Source organism: Panulirus ornatus, chromosome 4 (genome assembly GCF_036320965.1).
Source record: "Panulirus ornatus isolate Po-2019 chromosome 4, ASM3632096v1, whole genome shotgun sequence".
In the NCBI taxonomy this organism is placed as follows: Eukaryota; Metazoa; Arthropoda; class Malacostraca; order Decapoda; family Palinuridae; genus Panulirus; species Panulirus ornatus.
The window spans coordinates 54,361,045-54,384,808 of NC_092227.1; the positions used below are offsets into that span (position 1 = coordinate 54,361,045).

The 23,764-nt window shown below is 40.1% G+C and overlaps 1 protein-coding gene across 7 annotated transcripts in view; it reads left to right on the plus strand.

Moving 5' to 3' along the window:
* LOC139766293 (uncharacterized) overlaps positions 1 to 23,764 on the plus strand; it is a 540,727-nt gene that overhangs the window by 316,614 nt on the left and 200,349 nt on the right. For all 7 annotated transcript variants that reach the window (XR_011716836.1, XR_011716837.1, XM_071694755.1 and 4 more), the window contains 2 exons: positions 11,948 to 12,065; positions 12,852 to 13,081. Coding sequence is in view for 5 of the 7 variants with exons in the window: in XM_071694755.1 (XP_071550856.1) it covers positions 11,948 to 12,065; positions 12,852 to 13,081 (348 nt within the window). In the remaining 2 variants the exon portion in view is untranslated. The remainder of the gene's footprint in view (positions 1 to 11,947; positions 12,066 to 12,851; positions 13,082 to 23,764) is intronic.

The window sequence follows — 23,764 nt, forward strand, 5'->3', positions numbered from 1 at the left end:
ACCTGTGTCAATTTTAGGCTTAGAAAAGCACCCTGAATCACTTTTGTATATTATCTCAACAATTTCATTTTACCGCTTTGATGCCAAAAAAAAGCACAGTTCCGTACCTGTGTGTATTTTAGTCTTAGAAAAGCACCGTAAATCAATCTGATACTTTATCCAAGCATTTTTGTTTTACCACCTGAATGCCAAAAAACACCAAAGGTCTGTACCTGTGTCAATTTTAGGATTAGAAAAGCACCCTGAATCACTTATGTATTTTATCTCAACAACTTCATTTTACTGCTTTGATGCCAAAAAACACCACAGGTCTGTACCTGTATTGACTTTAGCGTCAAAAACCCACCCTGAATCTCTCTTTTATTTTATCTGAACTACTTCATTTCACTGCCTGGATGGGAAAAAACACCAAAGGTCGGCACCTGTGTCAATTTTAGTCTTAGAAAAGCACCCTGAATCACTTTGGTATTTTATCTCAACAACTTCATTTTACCACTTTGATGCCAAAAAACACCACAGGTCCATACCTGTGTGTATTTTAGTCTTAGAAAAGCACCCTAAATCAATCTGATATTTTATGTCAACAACATTATTTGACCGCCAGGATGCCAAAAAACCCCAAAGGTCCGTACCTGTGTCGGTTTTAGTGTGAGAAAAGGACCCTTAATAACTCTAGTGTAATATCTGAAATCCTTCATTTCGTTGCCTGTGTGGCAAAAAACACCACAGGTCCGTACCTGTGTCGATTTTAGTCTCAGAAAAGTGCCCTGAATCATTTTTTTTATTTTTTCTGAACTACTTTATTTCACTGCCTGGATGTCATAAAACAGCACAAGTCCGTACCTGTGTCGATTTTAGTCTTAGAAAAGCACCCTAAATCAATCTGATATTTTATCCAAGTATTTTTGTTTTCCCACCTGAATGCCAAAAAACACCAAAGGTCCGTTCCTGTGTCAATTTTAGGCTTAGAAAAGCACCCTGAATCACTTTTGTATTTTATCTCAACATCATTTTACCACTTTGATGCCAAAAAACACCACAGGTCCGTACCTTTGTCGATTTTAGTGTCAGAAACCCACCCTGAATCTCTCTGGTATTTTATCTGAACTACTTCATTTCACTGCCTGGATGGGAAAAAACACCAAAGGTCCATACCTGTGTCAATTTTAGTCTTAGAAAACCACCCTGAATCACTTTGGTATTTTATCTCAACAACATCATTTTACAACTTTGATGCCAAAAAACACCACAGGTCCGTACCTGTCTCGATTTTATTCTTGGAAAAGCTCACTAAATCAATCTGATATTTTATGTCAACAACATTATTTAACCGCCAGGATGCCAAAAATCACCACAGATCTGTACCTCTGTCGGTTTTAGTGTGAGAAAAGGACCCTTAATAACTCTAGTGTAATATCTGAAATCCTTCATTTCTCTGCCTGTGTGGCAAAAAACACCACAGGTCCGTACCTGTATCGATTTTAGTCTCAGAAAAGCGCCCTGAATCATTTTGGTATTTTATCTCAACAACTTCATTTTATCGCTTTGATGCCAAAAACACCACAGGTCCGTACCTGTGTCGATTTTAGTGTCAGAAACCCACCCTGAATCTCTCTGGTATTTTATCTGAACTACTACTTTTCACTGCCTGGATGGGAAAAAACACCAAAGGTCCGTACCTGTGTCAATTTTAGTCTTAGAAAAGCACCCTGAATCACTTTGGTATTTTATCTCAACAACATCGTTTTACCACTTTCAAGCCAAAAAACACCATAGTTCCGTACCTGTGTGTATTTTAGTCTTAGAAAAGCACCCTAAATCAATCTGATATTTTATGTGAACAACATTATTTGACCGCCAGGATGCCAAAAAACACCACAGGTCCGTACCTGTGTCGGTTTTAGTGTGAGAAAAGGACCCTTAATAACTCTAGTGTAATATCTGAAATCCTTCATTTCACTGCTTGTGTGGCACAAAACACCACAGGTGTCGATTTTAGTCTCAGAAAAGCACCCTGAATGATTTTGGTATTTTATCTCAACTACTTTTTTTGACTGCCTGGATGCCATAAAACAGCACAGGTCTGTACCTGTGTCAATTTTAGTCTTAGAACAGCACCCTAAATTAATCTGATATTTTATCTAAGCATTTTTGTTTTACCGCCTGAATGCCAAAAAGCATCAAAGGTCCGTCCGTACCTGTGTTAATTTTAGGCTTAGAAAAGCACCCTGAATCACTTTTGTATTTTATCTCAACAACTTTATTTTACCGCTTTGATGCCAAAAAACACGACAGGTCTGTACCTGTGTCGATTTTAGTCTTAGAAAAGCACCCTAAATCAATCTCATATTTTATCGAAGTATTTTTGTTTTACCACCTGAATGCCAAAAAACACTAAAGGTCCGTACCTGTGTCAATTATAGGCTTAGAAAAGTACCCTGAATCACTTTTGTATTTTATCTCAACAACTTCATTTTACCGCTTTGATGCCAAAAAACAGCACAGGTCCATATCTGTTTCGATTTTAGTGTCAGAAACCCACCCTGAATCTCTCTGGTATTTTATCTGAACTACTTCATTTCACTGCCTGGATGGGAAAAAACACAAAAGGTTCGTACCTGTGTCAATTTTAGTCTTAGAAAAGTACCCTGAATCACTTTGGTATTTTATCTCAACAACTTCATTTTACCACTTTGATGCCAAAAAACACCACTGTTCCATACCTGTGTGTATTTTTGTCTTAGAAAAGCACCTAAAATCAATCTGATATTTTATGTCAACAACATTATTTGACTGCCAGGATGCCAAAAAACACCATAGGTCCATACCTCTTTCGGTTTTAGTGTGAGAAAAGGACCCTTAATAACTCTAGTGTAATATCTGAAATCCTTCATTTCTCTGCCTGTGTGGCAAAAAACACCACAGGTCTGTACCTGTATCGATTTTAGTCTTAGAAAAGCGTCCTGAATCATTTTGGTATTTTATCTCAACAACTTCATTTTACCGCTTTGATGCCATACAACACCACAGGTCCGTACCTGTGTCGATTTTAGTGTCAGAAACCCACCCTGAATCTCTCTGGTATTTTATCTGAACTACCTCATTTCACTGCCTGGATGGGAAAAAACACCAAAGGTCCGTACCTGTGTCAATTTTAGTCTTAGAAAAGCACCCTGAATCACTTTGGTATTTTATCTCAACAACTTCATTTTACCACTTTGATGCCAAAAAACACCACAGGTCCGTACCTGTGTGTATTTTAGTCTTAGAAAAGCACCCTAAATCAATCTGATATTTTATGTCAACAACTTCATTTGACCGCCAGGATGCCAAAAAACACCACAGGTCCGTACCTGTGTCGGTTTTAGTGTGAGAAAAGGACCCTTAATAACTCTAGTGTAATATCTGAAATCCTTCATTTCACTGCCTGTGTGGCAAAAAACACCACAGGTCCGTACCTGTGTCGATTTTAGTCTCAGAAAAGCGCCCAGAATCATTTTGGTATTTTATCTCAAGTACTTTATTTGACTGCCTGGATGCCATAAAACAGCACAGGTCCGTACCTGTGTCAATTTTAGTCTTAGAAAAGCACCCTAAATCAATCTGATATTTTATCTAAGCATTTTTGTTTTACCGCCTGAATGCCAAAAAGCATCAAAGGTCCGTCCGTACCTGTGTTAATTTTAGGCTTAGAAAAGCACCCTGAATCACTTTTGTATTTTATCTCAACAACTTTATTTTACCGCTTTGATGCCAAAAAACACGACAGGTCTGTACCTGTGTCGATTTTAGTCTTAGAAAAGCACCCTAAATCAATCTCATATTTTATCGAAGTATTTTTGTTTTACCACCTGAATGCCAAAAAACACTAAAGGTCCGTACCTGTGTCAATTATAGGCTTAGAAAAGTACCCTGAATCACTTTTGTATTTTATCTCAACAACTTCATTTTACCGCTTTGATGCCAAAAAACAGCACAGGTCCATATCTGTTTCGATTTTAGTGTCAGAAACCCACCCTGAATCTCTCTGGTATTTTATCTGAACTACTTCATTTCACTGCCTGGATGGGAAAAAACACCAAAGGTCCGTACCTGTGTCAATTTTAGTCTTAGAAAAGCACCCTGAATCACTTTGGTATTTTATCTCAACAACTTCATTTTACCACTTTGAAGCCAAAAAACACCACAGGTCCGTACCTGTGTGTATTTTAGTCTTATAAAAGCACCCTAAATCAATCTGATATTTTATGTCAAGAACTTCATTTGACCGCCAGGATGCCAAAAAACACCACAGGTCCGTACCTGTGTCAGTTTTAGTGTGAGAAAAGGACCCTTAATAACTCTAGTGTGCTATCTGAAATCCTTCATTTCAATGCCTGTGTGGCAAAAAACACCACAGGTCCTGTACCTGTGTCGATTTTAGTCTCAGAAAAGCGCCATGAATCATTTTGGTATTTTATCTCAAGTACTTTATTTGACTGCCTGGATGCCATAAAACAGCACAGGTCCGTACCTGTGTCGATTTTAGTGTCAGAAACCCACCCTGAATCTCTGTGGTATTTTATCTGAACTTCTTCATTTCACTGCCTGGATGGGAAAAGACACCAAAGGTGTGTATTTTAGTCTTAGAAAAGCACCCTGAATCACTTTGGTATTTTATCTCAACAACTTCATTTTACCACTTTGATGCCAAAAAACACCATAGGTCTGTACCTGTGTGTATTTTAGTCTTAGAAAAGCACCCTAAATCAATCTGATATTTTATGTGAACAACATTATTTGACCGCCAGGATGCCAAAAAACACCACAGGTCCGTACCTGTGTCGGTTTTAGTGTGAGAAAAGGACCCTTAATAACTCTAGTGTAATATCTTAAATCCTTCATTTCACTGCCTGTGTGGCAAAAAACACCACAGGTCCGTACCTGTGTCGATTTTAGTCTTAGAATAGCACCCTAAATCAATCTGATATTTTATCTAAGCATTTTTGTTTTACCGCCTGAATGGTAAAAAGCATCAAAGGTCCATACTTGTGTCAATTTTAGTCTTAGAAAAGCACCCTGAATCACTTTTGTATTTAATCTCAACAACTTCATTTTACCGTTTTGATGCCAAAAAACAGCACAGATCTGTACCTGTGTCGATTTTAGTGTCAGAAACCCACCCTGAAAATCTCTGGTATTTTATCTGAACTACTTCATTTCACTGCCTAGATGGGAAAAAACACCAAAGGCCCGTACCTGTGTCAATTTTAGTCTTAGAAAAGCACCCTGAATCACTTTGGTATTTTATCTCAACAACTTCATTTTACCACTTTGATGCCAAAAAACACCACAGGTCCATACCTGTGTGTATTTTAGTCTTAGAAAAGCACCCTAAATCAATCTGATATTTCATGTCAACAACTTCATTTGACTTCCAGGATGCCAAAAAACACCACAGGTCCGTACCTGTGTTGGTTTAAGTGTGAGAAAAGGACACTTAATAACTCTAGCGTAATATCTTAAATCCTTCATTTCACTGCCTGTGTGGCAAAAAACACCACAGGTCCGTACCTGTGTCGATTTTAGTCTCAGAAAAGCACTATGAATCATTTTGGTATTTTATCTCAACTACTTTATTTGATTGCCTGGATGCCATAAAACAGCACAGGTCCATACCTGTGTCGATTTTATTCTTAGAAACGCACCCTAAATCAATCTGATATTTTATTTAAGCATTTTTGTTTTACGCCTGAATGCCAAAAGCATCAAAAGTCCGTACCTTTGTCAATTTTAGGCTTAGAAAAGCACCTTGAATCACTTTTGTGTTTTATTTTAACAACTTCATTTTACCGCTTTGATGCCAAAAAACACCACAGGTCCGTACCTGTGTCGATTTTAGTGTCAGAAACCCACCCTGAATATCTCTGGTATTTTATCTCAACTACTTCTTTTCACTGCCTGGATGGGAAAAAACAACAACGGTCCATACCTGTGCCAATTTTAGTCTTAGAAAAGCACCCTGAATCACTTTGGTATTTTATCTCAACAACTTCATTTTACCACTTTGATGCCAAAAAACACCACAGGTCTGTACCTGTGTGTATTTTAGTCTTAGAAAAGCACCCTAAATCAATCAGATATTTTATGTCAACAACATTATTTGACCGCCAGGATGCCAAAAAACACCACAGGTCCGTACCTGTGTCGATTTTAGTCTCAGAAAAGTGCCCTGAATGATTTTGGTATTTTATCTCAACTACTTTATTTGACTGCCTGGATACCATAAAACAGCACAGGTCCGTATGTATGTCGATTTTAGTCCTAGAAAAGCACCCTAAATTAATCTGATATTTTATTTAAGCATTTTTTTTACTGCCTGAATGCCAAAAAGCATCAAAGGTCCGTACCTGTGTCAATTTTAGGCTTAGAAAAGCATCCTGAATCACTTTTGTATTTTATCTCAACAACTTCATTTTACCGCTTTGATGCCAAAAAACACCACAGGTCCATACCTGTGTTGATTTTAGTTTTAGAAAAGCACCATAAATCAATCTGATATTTTATTCAAGCATTTTTGTTTTACCACCTGAATGCCAAAAAACACCACAGGTCCATACCTGTGTCAATTTTAGGCTTAGAAAAGCACCCTGAATCACTTTTTTATTTTATCTCAACAACTTCATTTTACCGCTGTGATGCCAAAAAACAGCACAGGTCCGTACCTGTGTCGATTTTAGTGTCAGAAACCCACTCTGAATCTCTCTGGTATTTTATCTGAACTACTTAATATCACTGCCTGGATGGGAAAAAACACCAAAGGTCCGTACCTCTGTGTATTTTAGTCTTAGAAAAGCACCCTAAATCAATCTGATATTTTATGTCAACAACATTATTTGACTGCCAGGATGCCAAAAAACACCACATGTCCATACCTGTGTCGGTTTTAGTGTGAGAAAAGGACCCTTAATAACTCTAGTATAATGTCTGAAATCCTTCATTTCACTGCCTCTGTGGCAAAAAACACCACAGGTCCGTACCTGTGTCAATTTTAGTCTCAGAAAAGTGCCCTGAATGATTTTGGTATTTTATCTCAAGTACTTTATTTGACTGCCTGGATGCCATAAAACAGCACAGGTCTGTACCTGTGTCGACTTTAGTCTTAGAAAAGCACCCTAAATTAATCTGATATTTTATCTAAGCATTTTTGTTTTACCGCCTGAATGCCAAAAAGCCTCAAAGGTCCGTCCTTACCTATGTCAATTTTAGTCTTAGAAAAGTACCCTGAATCACTTTGGTATTTTATCTCAGCAACTTCATTTTACCACTTTGATACCAAAAAACACCATAGTTCCGTACCTGTGTGTATTTTAGTCTTAGAAAAGCACCCTAAATCAATCTGATATTTTATGTCAACAACATTATTTGACCGCCAGGATGCCAAAAAACACCACAGGTCTGTACCTGTGTTGGTTTTAGTGTGAGAAAAGGACCCTTAATAACTCTAGTGTAATATCTGAAATCCTTCATTTCACTGCTTGTGTGGCAAAAAACACCACAGGTCCGTATCTGTGTCGATTTTAGTCTCAGAAAAGCGCCCTGAATGATTTTGGTATTTTATCTCAACTACTTTTTTTGACTGCCTGGATGCCATAAAACAGCACAGGTCTGTACATGTGTCGTTTTTAGTCTTAGAAAAGAACCCTAAATTAATCTGATATTTTATCTAAGCATTTTTGTTTTACCGCCTGAATGCCAAAAAGCATCAAAGGTCCGTCCGTACCTGTGTCAATTTTAGGCTTAGAAAAGCACCCTGAATCACTTTTGTATTTTATCTCAACAACTTCATTTTACCTCTTTGATGCCAAAAAACACCACAGGTCCGTACCTGTGTCGATTTTAGTCTTAGAAAAGCACTCTAAATCAATCTCATATTTTATCGAAGTATTTTTGTTTTACCACCTGAATGCCAAAAACACCAAAGGTCCGTACCTGTGTCAATTTTAGGATTAGAAAAGTACCCTGAATCACTTTTGTATTTTACCTCAACAACTTCATTTTACCGCTTTGATGCCAAAAAACAGCACAGGTCCATATCTGTGTCGATTTTAGTGTCAGAAACCCACCCTGAATCTCTCTGGTATTTTATCTGAACGACTTCATTTCACTGCCTGGATAGGAAAAAACACCAAAGGTCTGTACCTGTGTCGATTTTATTCTTAGAAAAGTACCCTGAATCACTTGGGTATTTTATCTCAACAACTTCATTTTACCACTTTGATGCCAAAAAACACCATAGGTGTGTACCTGTGTGTATTTTAGTCTTAGAAAAGCACCCTAAATCAATCTGATATTTTATGTGAACAACATTATTTGACCGCCAGGATGCCAAAAAACACCACAGGTCCGTACCTGTGTCGGTTTTAGTGTGAGAAAAGGACCCTTAATAACTCTAGTGTAATATCTGAAATCCTTCATTTCAGTGCCTGTGTGGCAAAAAACACCACAGGTCCGTACCTGTGTCGATTTTAGTCTCAGAAAAGCGCCCTGAATCATTTTGGTATTTTATCTCGACTACTTTATTTGATTGCCTGGATGCCATAAAACAGCACAGGTCCATACCTGTGTCGATTTTATTCTTAGAAACTCACCCTAAATCAATCTGATATTTTATCTAAGCATTTTTTGTTTTACGCCTGAATGCCAAAAAGCATCAAAAGTCCGTACCTGTGTCAATTTTAGGCTTAGAAAAGCACCCTGAATCACTTTTGTATTTTATCTCAACAACTTCATTTTACCGCTTTGATGCCAAAAAATACCACAGGTCCGTACCTGTGTCGATTTTAGTGTCAGAAACCCACCCTGAATATATCTGGTATTTTATCTGAACTACTTCTTTTCACTGCCTGGATGGGAAAAAACACCAAAGGTCCATACCTGTGTCAATTTTAGTCTTAGAAAAGCACCCTGAATCACTTTGGTATTTTATCTCAACAACTTCATTTTACCACTTTGATGCCAAAAAACACCACAGGTCTGTACCTGTGTGTATTTTAGTCTTAGAAAAGCACCCTAAATCAATCAGATAATTTATGTCAACATTATTTGACCACCAGGATGCCAAAAAACACCACAGGTCCGTACCTGTGTCGATTTTAGTGTCAGAAACCTACCCTGAATATCTCTGGTATTTTATCTGAACTACTTCATTTCACTGCCTGGATGGGAAAAAGCACCAAAGGTCCGTACCTGTGTCAATTTTAGTCTTAGAAAAGCATCCTGAATCACTTTGGTATTTTATCTCAACAACTTCATTTTACCACTTTGATACCAAAAAACACCACAGTTCTGTACCTGTGTGTATTTTAGTCTTAGAAAAGCACCCTAAATCAATCTGATATTTTATGTGAACAACATTATTTGACCGCCAGGATGCCAAAAAACACCACAGGTCCGTACCTGTGTCGGTTTTAGTGTGAGAAAAAGACCCTTAATAACTCTAGTGTAATATCTGAAATCCTTCATTTCACTGCCTGTGTGGCAAAAAACACCACAGGTCCGTACCTGTGTCGATTTTAGTCTCAGAAAAGCGCCCTGAATGATTTTGGTATTTTATCTCAACTGCTTTACTTGACTGCCTGGATGCCATAAAACAGCACAGGTCCGCACAGGAAGCATCATCACTACCCCCTGCTTTAGCAAGGGAGTGCCAGGAAAACAGACAAACAAACAGTATATTTATTCACAGTAGGTCTCTTGTTACCATGTGTAAAGCACTGAAACCACAGCTCCCTATCCACATCCAGTCCCCACAGACCTTTCCATGGTTTACCCTTTACATTTCACTTGCCCTGGTTTAGTCCATTGACAGCACGTTGACCCTGGTATACCACATTGTTCCACTTCACTGTATTCCTTGCACGCATTCCACCCTTGTGTATGTTCAGGCCCCGATCGGTGAAAATCTTTTTCACTCCATCCTTCCACCTCCAATTTCGTCTTCTGCTTCTCCATGTTCCCTCTACCTCTGACACATACATCCTCTTTGTCAATCTTTCCTCATTCATTCTTTCCATATGTTCAAACCACTTCAACACACCCTCTTCTGCTCAACCAAACTTTTTTTTTATTTCCACACATCCCTTACCCTTTTGTTACGTAATCAAACCACCTCACACCACATATTGTCCTCAAGCATTTCATTTCCAACACGTCCACCCTCCTCCATACAACCCTATCTATAGCCCATGCTTCACAATCGTATAAAATTGTTGGAACTACTATTCCTTCAAACAACCCCATGTTTGCTCTCTGAGATAATGTTCTCTCCTTCTACACATTCTTCATCACTCCCAGAACATTTGCCCCCTCCCCCACCCTGTGACTCACTTCCGCTTACATGGTTCCATTTGCTGCTAAGTCCACTCCCAGATATTTAAAACGCTTTACTTCCTCCAATTTTTCTTCATTCAAACTTGCGTCCCAATTAACTTGTCCCTCAACCATACTGAACCTAATAACCTTGTTTTTATTCATGTTTACTCTCAGCTTTCCCCCCCTTTACACACTTTTCCAAATTCAGTCATCAACTTTTGTAGTTTGTCACTCATATCAGCTTCAAGAGCTGTATCATCGGCGGACAACAACTGACTCACTCCCCAAGTCCACTCATCCCCAGCAGGCTGCATACTCGCCCCGCCCTCCAGAAGTCCAGCACTTATCACTTTAGCCTCCTCATCCATAAATAAAATTAAACATCCATGGGGACATTCCACACCCATGCTGCAAACCGACCTTCACTGGGAACCAATCACTCTCCTTTCTTCCCACTCATACATATGCCATACATCCTTGATAAAAACTTTTCACCGCTTCTAGCAGCTTACCTCCCACACCATTTACTCTTAAGACTTTCCACAAAGCATCTCCATTGGCCCAGTCAAAAGTATTCTGTAGATCCAAAAATGCCACATGCAGATTTATCTCTTTTTCAAAGTATTTCTCACACACATTCTTCATGGCAAAGACCTGATCCCCACATCCTTTACAACTTCTGAAACCACATGCTCCTCCCCAGTCTGATGCTTTGTACATGCCTTCATCCTCTCAATCAATACCCTTCCATACAATTTCCCAGGCATACTCAACAAACCTTTGCCTCTGTAGTTTGCACACCGACCTTTATTCCCTTTGCCTTTGTACAGTGGCACTATGCATGCATTCTGCCAATTCTAAGAGACTTCACCCTGATCCATGCATACATTGAATATCTTTACCAACCAATTACAACACAGTCACCCCTTTTCGTAATAAATCCTACTGCATTACCATCCACACCCACTGCCTTGCCAGATTTCATCGGCTGCAAAGTTTTCACTCCTTCTATTTTAACCAAACCACTCTCCCTGACCCTCTCACTTCACACACCACCCTGACCAAAACACCCTACATCTGCAACTCTCTATCATCAAATACATTCAACAAACCATCAAGTTGCTCACAACATATCCTTCTCATTGTATCACTACCTGTTATAACTTCCCCCCTTTGCCCCCTTCACCAATGTTATCCCTGGGGATAGGGGAGAAAGAATACTTCACACATATTCCCTGTGTGTCGTACAAGGCTTCTAAAAGGGAAGGGAGTGGAGGGCTGGAAATCCTCCCCTCCCGCTTTTAATTTTCTGAAAACAGGAAGGGTAGTATGTAAAATTTGTATTTTGACAATCTAGACATTATTCCAGGTGTGTAACTTAGAAGACTGAGTACTTTAAAGTTTAAGACTTTCTTATGAATCTCCTCTACCTACTTAACTGTTCTTACTTAGGAGAATTTTGATTTTCTGAGACAGTGGATTAATCGTATTCTTGAGAAAATTTGAATTAAATGTTTTATGTACTTAAGTAAGCACAAAGTGTTTTTTTGCCTGTTTTGCTTTTAATGATGAATTTGCCTTCTTTTGCGAACAGGCAGTAGCAGTGGTCTTCAGGCTTTTCAGGAACAGCAGCAAAGGGCTAAGGCTGTGACTATTAGTGCTGCTCCACCAACAATGCCCCTGGCTCAATCGACAACACCTTCTTTGTTTGGGTGAGCTCTTTTTATATTTCTTAATTATAGGTGCAGAAAATTAAATTGTGTTTATGTTTTTAATTCATAAGAAATTCTACATTGTGAGCACAGTGTCCACACAGTAAAATAAAGTATCTGAAACATCTGCACCACAGATCAAGGATTTTGAGAAATGCCTATTGGCCAGGCCCCACATTGTTAGTTGTGCTTTCATGATGTAGAGAGTAGAGTTGTGTGAACTACATATTGTCAAGTGTTGGAGGTGTGACCATGTGGAATAGATACCAGCATCCCACATGTAGTTGAGATAGAGCAAAAATCACTGACCTGGGCCAGGGATGGTAGTGTATATGAATAATAGCAATGTTGGCAGATTACGTAGCCATCACTAACCTTTCAAATACCCAGGCAGTGCACCTTCCTGGATGGGGGATACCTGTCACTACTAAATGCCATGTTCTTGGGGGGGGAGGATGTCTTGGGGGGGATGCTGTTTCCTATGTGGCGGGGTGGCAACGGGAATGGATGAAGGCAGCAAGTATGAATATGTACATGGTATATATATATGTATATTTCTGTGTATGTATATGTATATATATGTTGAAATGTATATGTATGTATATGTGCGTGTGTGGGCGTTTAAGTATATATGTGTTTATATGAGTGATTGGGCCATTCCTCATCTGTTTCCTTGTGCTACCTCACTGACATGGGAAACAGCAATTGAGTATATGGGTAACCATTATGTTTAATGTGAATGGATATTTGCATTTATTGTTTCTAATGATTCCCATACCTTTGCAGCAGTAATCCCAGTTCATCAAGTATTTTCTCTACGGGGGGAACGCCCTTTGGAACAAGTAGCTTCTCCCTTGGAAGTGTCACAGGCAACACATCATTTGGCTCAAAACCTTTATTTGGAACTCCATCCTCAACCTTTGGAAACACAACTGCTTTTGGTAATACCACCTCTGGTATCCAACAGTCTGCCAGTCCATTTGCCATAGGTTCGCCTTTCAGCACCAAACCATTTGGTAAGGGATATTTGTAGTTGTTTAGTTATTATGATTACTCTCTATTTTAAATCATATACTTTATCATATGAAGTGTAAATTATGATACAGTATATATTTAGGCAAACCTCAACATGAAGGTCCTTTTGCATGCAGAAGATTTCACAGTCACATCACAACACCCTGACTCCATAATAGCAACATCAAACTTGCAACACTACATTACAGAGCTGGTACAGCATCTCACCTAGATTAAAATGTTTGCATCTCCACTGAAATCTTCAGTTAATCTTTTGATTGAAGACAGACATAAATGCAGCCTGCGCTATCCAGTTTCCTTTTATATACAGTCTTTCCTACTGAGCAAAGCTGCGACTATTGTAGGTGTCACATATAACACACACGACATTTATTACTTACCAATAAAATCAGCACAAAAGCAGCACACACAGTAATTAACTTCAGAACACTAATTAGCAGCAGGTTTGAAGAAAAAGAATTCCTCTGTATCCTATTTAAACAATTCACCTGTTCCACTTTAAACTATGACTCACCTGCCTTTTCTTCCACCCTCTCAAAAGCAAATATAGCTTAGCTTCAAGTCACACACAATACTGCTCTTAAGATAATCTCTGGCTGCCTAGCAACCACAAGTACTCAACACTTATGCAATGAAACAAAAATCTTCCCAATACAGTCTCACCTTAACATGCCTGTAACTCAGTTTAATGCAACAGCACTAGACCTCGCTCACCCAAACCACCCTGTAACTAATAACCTACCCACAAGTAGATTATTACCCCTGCGTAATGCTTTGTTAACCTCTACTTACAGAACCCCCTACTCCAACAAAAGTAACTGTGACAAAACATAAACAAACTGAAATAACCCGACAAGCATTAAACAACTGACTTTCCAACTCCAACCTACCAGATATATAACCATCTAAAACCACACTCCCCAGGCAAACATGATTCACTCTCTCTCACTTACTCTAGACACTAGTTATTGCTACATCACAGCAAACACCTTTTCAGTATATCCCAAGACCTTTCATGTCCAAGATGCAGCTATCTTAAAGAAGACACTGAACACTTAGAGCTCACTTACCCTGCACTTTCTACACATGCTTTGTAACTTGTAATTCTTACCTGTGAAGGTTGCTAGCTTCTTGAGAGCTGCAGGAACTTCATAAGGATAGAAGGGACTCCTGGGGCAAGAAGGTAAGGTAATGTAAGGTGTATGAACATTTTTTCCCATACATGTTTGCTATATCCTGTGTCATCAAGGTAGCCCCAGGAACAAAGATATCTATGCCCTCATTCACTCATAGCCACTCTGTTACTGTTATGTATAATACATCAAAACCAGGGCTCCCTATCTACAGTCATGCTGCACACACCTTTCTGTGGTTTCCTCCAACTATTTTACATGCTCTGGTTCAGCCCATTGAAAGCTTATTGTCCTCTGCAAACCACCTTGATCCAATTTGCTGTCCCATGCATGCCCTACTTTCTCTTGCATGTTCAGGCCTGAAGTCTTCAAAGATTTCCTTGTCCTTTCCCCAATATCCTTGTTCCTTGCACTTCTTACATATAGACCCTCTTAGTCATCCTTGCTTCATTCATTGTATCCATCTGTCCAAACTGCTGTAGCACACTCCTTTCAGCTCTCATACATACTCCTCTGACCACCACACCTTTCTTTTACTCTGTTGATTCTAATTCATTCAACCCTCCTTATGCCAAATATGGTTCTCAAACTTTTCATATCCAATGTATTTACCCTATCCTTTACATTTCTGTCAAAGGCCCAGGCTTCACATCCATTTAGTACAGATGGAACTGTTGTATCATCAGACATACCTATCTTTGCTCGTAAAAACTATGACCTCTCTGCTCTTAAAAACTATGACCTCTCTGCACATGCCTCGATGCGCCCAAGACCTTTGCCCACACACCCACAGAATGGTTCAGTTCTGCTATCATGATTCGTTTTGCTGCCATATCCAATTCTGGGTCACTAACACATTCCACTTCCTCCAGACTCTGGTACACTCAAAATAACCTCTCTCTTTTCATTGCTAAACCTAATAACTATGGTTTTGATCACATTTACTCCGAACTTTCTCCTTTTCCTAACTCTCCCAAACCAGAAACCAGCTTTTCCAGTTTCCCAATTAAATCTGCCACTAGTACATATCATCAACAAATCCAAAAACCACCTTCTGCAGGTTGTCACTTAAATCTGCCGCTAGCACTATGATATCAGCAGACATCAACTGACTCACCTTTCTTGTTTTTCTTTTTCCCAACAGGCTACATCCCAGCTCCTTTCTCTAAGATCCTTGCATTCATCTCCTCAGCACCCCATCCATATTAATCATCCATGTTGACATCACATCCCTGCCACTGCCCCACCTTCACCTAGAACCATTCTCCCTCTTTTTTACCCACTTGCATGCACACGTTACTCTCTTCATGAAAACTCAGCACAGCTTGTTCCCTCCTAGTTCCCTCCACCTCTGACACATATATGCTCTTTGTCAGTCTTTCCTCTCTCATTCTCTCCATGTGACCAAACTATTTCAATACACCCTCTTCTGCTCTCGTACCACACTCTTTTTATGACCACACATCCCTCTTACCCTTTCATTACCACCTCACACCACATATTGTCCTCAAACATCTCATATCCAACACATCCACCCTCCTCTGCACAACCCTATCCATAGCCCATGCCTCACAACAATATAACATTGTTGGAAACACTATTCCTTCAAACGTACCCATTTTTGCTCTCCGAGTTAATGTTCTCGCCTTCCACACATTCTTCAATGCTCCCAGAACTTTTGCCTCCTCCCCCACCCCATGACTCACTTCCACTTCCATGATTCCATCCGTTGCTAAATCCACTCCCAGATATCTAAAACACTTCTTCCCCCAGTTTTTCTCCATTCAAACTTACCTCCCAGTTAACTTGTCCCTCAACCCTACTGAACCTAATAACCTTGCTCTTATTCACATTTACTCTCTTCTTTCTTCTTTTGCATACTTTACCAAACTCAGTCACCAACTTCTGCAGTTTCTCACCCAAATCAGCCACCAGCGCAGTATCATCAGCGAACAACAACTGACGCACGTCCCAAGCCATCTCATCCACCACAGACTGCATACTTGCCCCTCTATCCAAAACTTTTGCATTCACCTCCCTAACATCCCCTTCATTAAACAAATTAAGTAACCATGGAGACATCACACACCCCTTCCGCAAACCGACATTCACTGGGAACCAATTACTTTCCTCTCTTCCTACTTGTACACATGCCTTACATCCTTGATAAAAACTTTTCACTGCTTCTAGTAACTTACCTCCCCTCCATATACCCTTGATACCTTCCACAGAGCATCTCTATCAACTCTTTCATATGCCTTCTCCAGATCCATAAATGCTACTTACAAATCCATCTGTTTTTCTAAGTATTTCTCACATACATTCTTCAAAGCAAACACCTGATCCACACATCCTCTACCACCTCTGAAACCACACTGCTCCTCCCCAGTCTGATGCTCTGTACATTCCTTTACCCTCTCAATAAAATTTCCCGGGAATACTCATGAACTTATACCTCTGTAATTTGAACTCTCTCCTTTATCCCCTTTGCCTTTGTACAATGGTGCTATGCATGCATTCTGCTAATCATCAGGCACTTCACCATGAACCATACATACATTGAATATCCTCACCAACCAGTCAACGACACAGTCACCCCCTTTTTTGATAAATTCCACTGCAATACCATCCAAACCCGCTGCCTTGCTGGCTTTCATCTTCCGCAAAGCTTTCACTACTTCTTCTCTCTTTACCAAATCACTCTCCCTGACCCTCTCACTTCGCACACCACCTCGACCGAAACACCCTGTATCTGCCACTCTATCATCAAACACATTTAACAAACCTTCAAAATACTCACTCCATCTCCCTCTCACTTCACCACTGCTAGTTATTACCTCCACATTTGCCCCCTTCACCAATGTTCCCTTTTTTCTCGTCTTATGCACTTTATTAACCTCATTCCAAAACATCTTTTTATTCTTTCCTAAAATTTAATGATACTTTCTAATCCCAATTCTCATTTGCCCTCTTTTTCACCTCTTGCACCTTTCTCTTGACCTCTTGCCTCTTTCTTTTATACATCTCCCAGTCATTTGCATTATTTCCCTACAAAAATCATCCAAATGCTTCTCTCTTCTCTTTCACTAACAATCTTACTTCTTCATCCCACCACTCACTACCATTTCTAATCTGCCCACCTCCCACCTTTCTCATGCCACAGGCATCTTTTGCACAAGCCATCACTGCTTCCCTAAATACATCCCTATCCTCCCCCACTCCCCTTACATCATTTGCTCTCACCTTTTCCATTCTGCACTCAATCTCTCCTGGTACTTCCTCACTTAAGTCTCCTTTCCCAGCTCACTCACTCTCACCACTCTCTTCATCCCACCATTCTCTCTTCTCTGATAACCTCTACAAATCTTCACCTTTGCCCCCCACAAGATAATGATCAGACATCCCTCCAGTTGCCCCTCTCAGCACATTAACATCCAAAAGTCTCTCTTTCACACACCTATCAGTTAACATTTAATCCAATAATGCTCTCTGGCCATCTTTCATACTTACATACGTATACTTGCATATTTTTACATATTTTTAAACCAGGTATTCCCAATCACCAGTCCTCTTTCAGCACACAGATCTACAAGCTCTTCACCATTTCCATTTACAGCACTGAACACCCTATGTACACCAATCATACCCTCAACTGCCACATTATTCACATTTGCATTCATGTCACCCATCACTATAATCCGGTCTCGTGCATGAAAACTGCCAACACACTCACTCAGCTGCTCCCAAAACACTTGCCTCTCATGATCTTTCTTCTCATGACCAGGTGCATAGGCTCCAATAGTCACCCATCTCTCTCTCCATCCACTTTCAGTTTTACCCATATCAATCTAGACTTTACTTTCTTACACTCTATCAAGTACTCCCATAACTCCTGCTTCAGGAGTAGTGCTACTCCTTCCTTTGCTTTTGTCTTCTCACCAACCCCAGACTTTACTCCCAAGATATTCCCAAACCACTCTTCCCCTTTACTCTTGAGCTTCATTTCATTCAGAGCCAAAACATCCAGGTTCCTTTCCTCAAAGATACTACCTATCTCTCCTTTTTTTTCATCTTTGTTACATCCACACACATTTAGACACCCCAATCTGAGCCTTTGAGGAGGATGAGCACTCCTTGCATGACTCCTTCTTCTGTTTCCCCTTTTAGAAAGTTGAAATACAAGGAGAGAAGGGTTTCTAGCCCCCCGCTTCTGTCCCCTTTAGTTGCCTTCTTTGATATGCGTGGACTGCGTGGGAAGTATTCTTTCTCCCCTATCCCCAGGGATAAAACACCTCTTCAATTTACAGTGGAATTATACATACATTGCACCAGTCTTCAGACTTTTTTCATGTTGATCATGGGTGACCATACCATGTGTGTGTGTGTGTGTGTGTGTGTGTGTGTGTGTTTGAGAAATGTATCCCCTTCCTCAAGTCAAAAATACAACTTTTGTTGGGCATTTTTGTTGTTGTTCATAAATGTTCTTCGGCAATTTGAAATGAGAATGACTTATTTTCTCAGTATTCTGATAATTGCTAATAATGTCTAAAAAGGTGACACGTAAATAATTGCTGGGCAGTGATAAGACTATGATATGTTATACCCCCACAAGGAAAACAGTCAAGTTTTGCCCCAGACTGTGATGTATGCACATATTGAAAATCCTTTCTAACCAATGAACAGCATAGTCACCCACTTTCTTGAGAAATTCAACTGCAATAACTCCTCTCCAGCCACCTTACCACATTTCATTTTATGCAAAGTTTTCACCATCCCTTCTCTTTTCACCAAACCATTTGCCTTGACTCTTACTTTGTATACCTCCTTGACCCAGACACCCTACATTTACCACACTGTCATCAGACACAATGAGAAGTCCTTCAGGCACTCACTTCGTCTCCTCTTCCACCTCGTATCATTTCCTGATTTGCCCTCTTCACTGATGTTCCCATTTGTTTTCTTGTTTTTATCACACAATTAAGCTCCTTCTAAAACATCTTTTTTTTCCCTAAAGTTTGCTGATACTCCCTCAGCCCAGCTCTCATTTACTTGTTTTTCAGTCCCTGCACCTTCCTCTTGACCTCCTGCCTCTTGTAAATTTCCTATTCAGTTGCCTTTCTTCCTTAGTAAGTACCGTACATACACATCTCTTTTCTCTTTCACTGTTGACTTTGCTTTGTCATCCCACCACTCACTACCCTTTCTCACATGTCCATCTCCCATATGCTACACACTTCTCTTAAACATGGCAGCACTGCATCCCAAAATAATTCTCATTCCTCAGTCTCCCCTTGTTTCATTTACTCTCACCTTTTGCCATTCTATACACAATCTCTCCTGACATTTCTTCACACAAGGCTCACTTACTTTAATGTCCATCTTCTCACTCATGTCATTTCTTATTATTTGGAAAGTACAAATCTTCACCCAATGCCTCCACCTGGCCATGATCAGGCATCCCACCCACTGCCCCTCTTAGCACATTTATATCAAAGAGTCTTCCTTTTGCATGGTACGTATAGTATTTAATCCAATAATGCCCACTTACCATCTTTCCTACTCACCTGCGTATACCATCATAGGTCTTGAAGGCATTAAACTTAACTAGATTTCATCTACCCCACTGAGATTTCCTGTCCAAGTATGAGTTTAACAAGGAAGCTGTGTCAAGACGAAATGCAAATTGAGGGACAGAAGAATGAGCAGAATTGAAGGATGTGGGTAAATGCAATGTTGAGTCATCAGTTTATGAGTGCATTGGATTATTGGTGGAGGAGTGGAAATTGTTGGAAAAAACGAGAAAATTTGTAAAGGACAGGACAGAACCTTGAAGGACACTGCTGTTGATGGAGAAAAGTTGGGAGGCTGACCCATCAACAACCACAGAGATAGATCAGCTGGAGAGGAAGCTAGATATGAAGGAGCAAATTGAGGGAGTGAAGCCAAAAGAGGGGTGCTTAGAGATGAGACCCCAATGCCATGACCTGCTGGAGAGGAAGCTGGATATGAAGGAGCAAATTGAGGGGGTGAAGCCAAAAGAGGGGAGCTTAGAGACAAGACCCCAATGCCATGACTTGTCAAAAACTTTTGGTATGTCAAGAGCAGTTACATGTAACTCCCCAAAAGTCTTTCAGGGATGATAACCAGACATTAGTAAGATAGGAAAGATTATCACTGGTGGATCTTGCCTTACGGTAGCCATACTGGTGATTAGAGAGAAGACTGTAATTTTCGAGGTGTTTAAGGATATGGGAGTTGAGATAGGATTCAGAGACTTTTGAAATGGTAGATGTCAAAGCAGTAGGATGATAGAGGGGTGAGAACGGTCACCCATCTTAGAGATGGGATCTAACAATGCATGCTTCCAGGGAGAAGGAAAAGTTATGGTTCTTAAACAGAAATGAACAGATGAGCAAGCACAGGTGCACGTCCAGAGGCACACTCTTTCAGTACACAGGGATGAATGCCATCAGGACCATAAGCCTTGCTTGCATCCAGAGAGAGAAGCTCTTTTTGGACAGTCCTAAAAGAGATTATGGGAAGGGGCAGAGGATTAGTAAGAGGAGCATTAGGGGGTGAAGGAATGTTAGACTCATCCAGGGTGAAATTAGAGAAGAAATGGTAACCAAAGAGTTGTTTTGTGTTTGGGAGATACAACTATAGTACTGTCAGAATGGAAAAGTGAAGGGAAGGTAGAGCTACAAAAGTTGTTAGAGATGCCATTAGCTGAAGACCAGAAAGACCTATCAGTGGTTGACAAGGAAATGGTTATCACTCCTCCTCTGAATTTGCAATGATTACAGGCAGTGATAAAAGCTGAATGGAAGCCAGAGGAAGGAGAGTTTTTCCATGCCTGATCCCTTGCCTGAATGGCTTCTGAACAGGAATAGTTGCACTATGGATTGGATAAAGAGATTGTCTTGGAGAAAGAGGTGATAAATTCTTCCATTCCCCAAGATTGACATCAGCTATGTGTTTAGCAGAGACAGAAACATCACATAAGAGACAGTTATTTTCTTAAGGAAAGGCAGAAAAGAAGTTGTGCTTACTTACTCTTAGAAGGGGTTGCTGGAGGGGGAAGTGTCATGAGAAAAGATACACTTGTGAGAGTGTGATAAGATAAACCAGCTGGAGCAAAACTGTCTACTTACAGCAGGATGGACTAGAGAAGAAAAACAAATCCAGAATATTAGGAGAGTGGTCGTAGTGGTCAGGAATATGGGTAGGGTGGGAGATTTGTACTAAATCATTGAGAATGGAGAACATGAGGGCTTCAATCCTTCCATCATCAGCATGGGAGGAATTCAGCCATTCCCTACGGTGAACATAGAAATTTCCGAAGCAGAGGATCTTGGTTAGGGTGTGAGAGGATGTCAGTCTCATGGCAGGAGTTTAGATGGTAAAGAAAGATACAAAATTTGCAGAATGAGGAGAGCAATAGGTGAAACAGGAAAAGTGTGGTAGTTGGGAAACAGACTTTGAGCCACATAACATCAAAGTTTGAGGACTCAAGCTCCATGAGACATGCAACAGGTGTGCTGATGTTGGAATAAGCACAAACGCCATCTTTGAACCAGAATTGTGAGTGGATGCATCTTTCTTCATATGTTTCCTGGAGCTACCTTGCTAACATGGTAAACAGCTGTCAAATATAAAAAAAAAGATATATTTTTTCGTACATTGCTGTTTCTCATGTTAACGAGGTGCTGTCAAGAAATAGACAAAGAAAGGCCACATCTGCTTACAGACACAGGTATATATACATATATACACACATGCACATGATTGAGTGAAGAAAGATTGACAAAGAGGATTTATTTGTCAGAGGTGGAGAGAATAATAAGCAGGAGACCAAATTGGAAGTGGAAGGATGGAATGAAAAATATTTTGAGTGATTAGAGCCAGATTAAACATGCAGGGGGATGAGAGACATGCATGGAATAGAATGAATTGGAATGATGTGGTATACCGGGTTCAACGTGTTGTCAATGGACTGAACCAGGGCATATGAATCATCTCGGGTAAACAATGAAAAAGTCTGTGGGGCCTGGATGTGGATAGCTAGATGTGGTTTCAGTGCATTACACATAACAGCTACAGAATGAGTGTGAATGAATGTGGCTTTTTTTTTTTGTCTTTTCCTAGCGCTACCTTGCTGATGCAGGGGTTGGCAATGCTGTTTCATGGGGGGTGGGATGGTGCTGGGAGTTTGTGAAGGCAAGCAAGTATGAATATGTACTTGTGTATATATGTATATGTCTGTGTATGTATATGTGTATATGTTGATTTGTTTATGTGTATGTATGCATATGTATGTTTATGTATGTTTATGTGTGTATATGAGTGGATGGGTCTTTCATTGTCTGTTGTCTGTTTCCTGGTGCTACCTCGCTGATCTGGGAAACAGCAATAAGTATAATGATAATAATGTATAAAAGAATGAGGCAGGAGGTCAAGAGAAAGGTGCAAGAGGTGAAAGAGAGGGCAAATGAGAGTTGGGGTGAGAGGGTATCATTAAACTTAAGGGAGAATAAAAAGATGTTTTGGAAGGAGGTAAACAAAGTGCATAAGACAAGAGAACAAATGGGAACATTGGTGAAGGATGCTAATGGGTGGTGAAATGAGGAGATGGAGTGAGTATTTTTGGGGTTTGTTGGATGTGTTTTGGTCGGGGTGGTGTGCAAAGTAAGAGGGGTCAGGGAGAATGGTTTGGAAAATAGAGAAAAGGTAGTGAAAGCTTTGTGGAAGATGAAAGCTGGCAAGGCGGCGGGTTTGTTACTGCATTGGAATTTATTAAAAAATGGGGGTGACTGTGTTGTTGACTGGTTGGTAAGGATATTCAATATATGTATGATTCATGGTGAAGTGTCTGAAGATTGGCAGAATGCTTGCATAGTGCCGTTGTACAAAGGTAAAGGGGATAAGTGTGAGTTTTCAAATTGCAGAAGTATAAGTTTGTTGAGTATTCCTGGGAAATTATATGGGAGGGTATTGATTGAGAGGGTAAAGGCATGTACAGAGCATCAGATTGGGGAAGAGCACTGTGATTTTAGAAGTGGTAGAGGATGTGTGGATCAGGTGTTTGCTTTGAGGAATGTACGTGAGAAATATTTAGAAAAACAGATGGATTTGTATGTAGCATTTATGGATCTGGAGAAGGCATATGATAGAGTTGATAGAGATGCTCTGTAGAAGGTACTAAGAGCATATGGTGTGGGAGGTAAGTTGCTAAAAGCAGTGAAAACTTTTTATGGAGGATGTAAGGCATGTGTGCGAGTAGGAAGAGAGGAAAGTGATTGGTTCCCAGTGAATGTTGGGTTGTGGCAAGGGTGCATGATGTCTCCATGGTTGTTTAATTTGTTTATGGATGGGGTTGTTAGGGAGGTGAATGCAAGAGTTTTGGAGAGAGGGGCAAGTATGCAGTCTTTCTGGATGAGAGGGCTTGGAAAGTGAGTCATTTGTTTTTTGCTGATGATACAGTGCTAGTGGCTGATTCAAGTGAGAAACTGCAGACTTTGGTGATTGAGTTTG